Raw genomic sequence first — 4954 nt, 5'->3', positions numbered from 1 at the left:
TGGCCCTGTCCCCGTGTATCCCCTCCTGTACCCACCATGGCCTCGGCCCCATGTGCCCTGTCCCCATGTGGCCCTGTGCCCAGGTCCCCACGTGCCCCCTCCCCATGATCCCTGTGCACTCTGCATGGCCCTGTCCCCATGGTCCCCGTCCCTGCAGTCTCTGTTTGCCCTTTCCCTGTGGTCCCCCTGAGCCCTGTCCCCATGTGCCCCATCCTCCCAGTCCCTGTTTACCCGTCCCCATGTGTCCTGTCCCCATATGCCCTATATGGTCCGGTCTCCATGTGCCCCATCCCTGCAGTCCCCATGTGACCTGTCCCTATGTGCCCTGTATGGCCCTGTCCCCATGTGCCCCGTCCCTGCAGTTCCCATTTGCCATGGTCCCCATGTGTCTGGTCCCCATGTGCCCTATATGGCCCTGTCCCCGTGTGCCCTGTCCCCATGTGCCCCATCCCTGCAGTCCCCGTGTGCCCTGTCCCCACGTGCCCCATATGCTCTGTGTCCATGGTCCCCATATGCCCCATATGGCCCTGTCCCCGTGTGCCCTGTCCCCATGTGCCCCATCCCTGCAGTCCCCGTGTGCCCTGTCCCCATATGCCACATCCCTGCAGTCTCTGTGTGCCCTGTTCCCATGTGCCCCATATGCTTTGTGTCCATGGTCCTCATGTGCCCTATATGGCCCTGTCCCCATGTGCCCTGTCCCCATATGCCACATCCCTGCAGTCTCTGTGTGCTCTGTTCCCACATGCCCCATATGCTCTGTGTCCATGGTCCCCATATGCCCCATANGCCCTGTCCCCATATGCCACATCCCTGCAGTCTCTGTGTGCTCTGTTCCCACATGCCCCATATGCTCTGTGTCCATGGTCCCCATATGCCCCATACGGCCCCGTCCCTGTGTGCCCTGTCCCCACAATGCCCATGCGCCCCGTGTGGCCCCGTCCCTGCTGACCCTGTCCCCCCCAGTCCAGGCTGGAGCAGTGCCAGCAGGAGGCCGAGGAGGTGGCACAGATCATGAAGGAGAACTTCACCAAGACGCTGGAGCGTGAGGGCAAGCTCAGCGACCTGGACAACCGGGCTGAGGAGCTGCGCAGCATGGTAGGGGCACGACGGGTGGCACCGTGCTGTGGGCACCATGGGGACACAGAGCCCCACTGCCGGGATGTATGGCCCCAGGCACAGTGCTGGGTGGGCACTGTGTGTATGGCCCTGGATGGGCACCATGGGGGAGATATGGCTCTGGGCACCATTCTGGGTGGAGGTGTAGAGCCCTGGATGGCCACCATGGGGACATATGGCTCTGGGCACCATGCTGGGTAGGGATGTAGAGCCCTGGATGGCCACCATGGGGACATATGTCCCCAGGCACCATCCTGGGTGGGCACTGTGGGGATACAGAGCCCTGGATGGCCACCATGGGGACATGTGTCCCCGGGCACCATCCTGGGTGGGCACTGTGGGGATACAGAGCCCTGGATGGGCACCACGGGGACATAGAGCCGTGGGCACCAGGCTGGGTGTGCACTATGGGAATATAGAGCTCTGGATGGCCACCATGGGGACATATGGCTCTGGGCACTGTGCTGGGTGGGCACTGTGGAGACATGTGGCCCCGGACACTGTGCTGGGTGGACACCAGAGGGACACACAGCCCTGAACGGGCACTATGGGGCCATATGGCCCTGGACACCGCACTGGGTGGGCACCACGGGGTCATCAAGCCCCAGATGGGCACCGTGGGGACATTGAGGCCTGGCTGGGCATCGCGGGGTGTCCCTGCATGGCAGTGCCCATCCCGGTGCCCATGTGCCATTTGTCCCCAGGGCCAGACGTTCACGCGGACGAGCCGGGCGGTGGCACAGAAGCAGCGGGTCAGGCACCGGCGCTGGCGCCTGGTGCTGGTGGGGCTGGCTGTTGGCCTCGCCGTCATCATCCTCATCGTGGTGCTGGTGCTGTGGCTGGGTGGTACCAGCAACACCCCCCCGGTGCCCCCTGCCATCACCCGTGCCACCCCCGGTGAGGACTGAGGCCCCCGCAGCCCACCCCTGCCAGCGCCTCCAGAGACCCTACAATAACATGTCATCTGGACCTGCTTTGGGGAGACCCTACAATAACAAGCCAGCAGGACCCACTCCGGGGACACCCTACAATAACAAACCAGTAGGTCCTTCTTCAGGGAGACCCTACAATAACAAGCCCACAGGTCCCATTCTGGGGACACCCTACAATAACAAGCCAACAGGACCCACTCCGGGGAGACCCTACAGTAACAAGCCAGCAGGACCCACTCTGGGGAGACCCTACAATAACAAGCCCACAGGTCCCGTTCTGGGGACACCCTACAATAACAAGCTATTGGACCCACTTTGGGGAGACCCTGCAATAACAAATCACTGGGTCCTGCTCCAATGGGACCCTACAGTAACATGCCACCGGGATCTGCTTTGGAGAGACCTTCCAGTAAGAAACCATGGGCACCTACTTTGGGGAGACCCTACAATAACAATCTACTGGGTCCCGCTCCAAGAAGACCCTACAATAAAAAGCCACTGGGACCCACTTTGGAGAGAGCCTGCAACAACAAATCAGCTGGACCCACTCTGGGGACGCCCTACAAAAACAACGGGACCCTACAATAACAAAGCCCCAGGCCCTGCTTCAGGGAGACGCTACACCACCAAGCTAGTGGGACCTGCTCCGAGGAGACCCTACAATAACAAAGCCCTGGGACCTGCTCCAGAGACTGTTGACGATAACAAACCACCAGGTCCTGCTTTGGGGAGACCCTACAATAACAAAGCACCGCAGGGAGGGGTGACCCTGGCCTGGGGGGCACCGCCTGGGCAGGGGGAATCACCCTCTGCCAGCTCCCCCTTGGGTGCCCCAGTGGGGACAGTTGAGGACCCACATGTCCGCTAGCAGGGCCCCCTTTTCCCTGGGATGCCACCCATTTCCAGTCCCAACCTCCTGTCTGGTGTGGGACACGGCAGGACCCCGGGGTGCTGCAGCCCGGTGCCACCTCCCCACACCCTGGGGCGGCCCTGGGTGCCACAGGGCACCCGTGGACCCAGCCTGGGCCCTCCCAGGGCATGGCATCCCCTGGGCACCCATGGGCGAGTGTCACCCGGGCATGGCATCGCCCCGGCACCCGTGGCACAGCCTGGCACCCCTCCCCGGGTGGCAGCGGAGCCACAACCGTCTTCACCCTAAGTCTCTCTACAGCCACTACCGAGATTAAAAAAAAAAACACTAAAAATCCCCGAGTTTGTCCTGCTGCTGCGGGTGCTGCGGCCCCACACCTGGGAGGGGACAGGGACACCAGGGAAAGGATGGGGACCCCAGGGACCCGATGGCCCCAGAAGTGCCTGAGAAGGGGACAGGGACCCTGGGGACTYGATGGCCCTGGAAGTGCCTGGAGAAGGGGACAGGGGCCCTGCAGACCCAATGCCTTGGCAGTGCCACCCCAGAGCCCCAGGGGACGGGGACCCTGGGGACTTGGTGGCCCTGGAAGTGCCCAGAGAGGGAACAGGGACCCCAGGAAAAGGATGGGGACCCCAGGGACCCGATGGCCCTAGAAGTGCCTGAGAACGGGACAGGGACCCTGGGGACCCGACACCCTGGCAGTGCCACCTGAGCCACAGGGGATGGGGACACTGGGGACCTGATGGCCCTGGCAGTGCCTGGGGAAAGGGACAGGCACACTGGGGACCTGACACCTTGCCAGTGCCACCCCAGAGCCCTGAGAGGGGACAAGACAGGGGACACGGGGTGACATCCCCGGGGTGGGTGGCAATGGGTGAGGCCACGCTGCAGCCCCCGGGAGAGCAGCCCCCATGCAGCCACGGCAGCACCCATGGGTGCAGCRCCTTGGCCCCGCAGCCCGGCCACCAGGGTCCCTGCCAGGCTCCTGTTGTCCCCACCCCGTGCCTCAGTTTCCCCAGTGACAGCCGCACGCTGGGGCCTCGCAGCACCTTTATTGGCATCGGACACCGACCGGCCCCAGCTGCCACCGTCCCCTCCCGGGCTGGCGATGTCCCCCCCYGCCTCCCCGCCCCGCTGGCACTGCTGGGGGCCGGGGCAGAGCCGGGGTGGGTGCCCCCCGTCACCGGGTCCCGCGGCGCTTGCTGAGCTCGTCCTGCACCCGTTGGCACAGGGCCCGGCGCAGGGTGGGCTCCAGCGGGCTCCGGGCGCACACCCGCTGCGTCACCTCCTCCGCGCTGTCCGCCTGTGGCACCCCCCCACCCCAATGCCGTCAGCGGCGCCCGTGGGTGCCCGCCGTCCCCCGCTAAGGTCCCCTGCTCTGCGCCCTGGGGCACCCGTCTGCACCCAGGGCCATCCRCCACCTCCCCAGCACCCACCTGCACTGGGGCACCCGCTGCCCCCACAGCACCCGCCTGTACCCCAGAGTATCCCCCTTCCCAGGGGCACCCACTGCCCTCCAGGGCACCCAAAACCCACCGTCCACCCCCTAAACCTAAGGGCACCCACTCAGGGCAACTGGCACCCACAGCCCCCTGCACCCACAGCCCCCCCTGCGCCCCAGGGGCACCCGCTGCCCTCCCCGCACCACCCGCCTGCACCCAGGGGCACCCACTGCCCCCCTCTGTCCCTGGGCACCCGCGGGTGCACCCAGGGCATCGCGCAGGCAGGAGGGGACACCCAGCCTCCCCCCGCTGCACCCTGGGCACCCTTGAAGCGCGGTGGCACGGTGCAGAGGTCAGAGGCGGGGGGGCCYGGATGCCGGGGTCCCCACCTGGTGCACAATGACAGCGGTGACGCTCCCGTCGTCCCCCTCGTACTCGAGGCAAAAGAGCCGGGGCCCGCGGGCGTCCGCGGCGGTGGCACCCGCGCTGCTCTCGCCCGGGCTTCGCGCCGCCCCCCCTGCCGGCACCCGGCACCCTCAGCGGCGCTGCGGGGGCACTGGGTGCTGTGGGGCCCCCCCCCATGTCCCCAGCCC

At 65.9% G+C, this 4954-nt stretch overlaps 2 protein-coding genes across 2 annotated transcripts in view; both read left to right on the top strand.

Annotated features, from left to right (window-relative positions):
• Positions 1–809: 809 nt before the first annotated feature.
• LOC112961663 (vesicle-associated membrane protein 5-like) lies at positions 810–3257 on the top strand. Its single transcript, XM_026057035.1, has 2 exons — positions 810–1095; positions 1821–3257. The coding sequence occupies exons 1-2, from the start codon at positions 1012–1014 to the stop codon at positions 2022–2024; spliced, it is 288 nt and encodes a 95-aa protein (XP_025912820.1). The 5' UTR covers positions 810–1011; the 3' UTR covers positions 2025–3257.
• Positions 3258–3789: 532 nt separating this feature from the next.
• Positions 3790–4954, top strand: part of USP39 (ubiquitin specific peptidase 39) — a 7955-nt gene continuing 6790 nt past the window's right edge. Inside the window, exon 1 of the mRNA XM_026057028.1 lies at positions 3790–3793. Within this exon, the coding sequence (XP_025912813.1) occupies positions 3790–3793 (4 nt within the window). The remainder of the gene's footprint in view (positions 3794–4954) is intronic.

The sequence above is a fragment of the Apteryx rowi genome, unplaced genomic scaffold (genome assembly GCF_003343035.1).
Source record: "Apteryx rowi isolate R43461 unplaced genomic scaffold, aptRow1 scaffold_1357, whole genome shotgun sequence".
In the NCBI taxonomy this organism is placed as follows: domain Eukaryota; kingdom Metazoa; phylum Chordata; class Aves; order Apterygiformes; family Apterygidae; genus Apteryx; species Apteryx rowi.
This window is presented reverse-complemented; position numbering and strand designations above follow the sequence as displayed.

Excerpts from the sequence above, each read along its gene's own strand:
- LOC112961663 (XM_026057035.1), top strand. The coding sequence starts at position 1,012 with ATGAAGGAGAACTTCACCAAGACGCTGGAGCGTGAGGGCAAGCTCAGC. Across the intron at positions 1,096-1,820 it reads CTGAGGAGCTGCGCAGCATG|GGCCAGACGTTCACGCGGAC; the intron begins GTAGGGGCACGA and ends ATTTGTCCCCAG.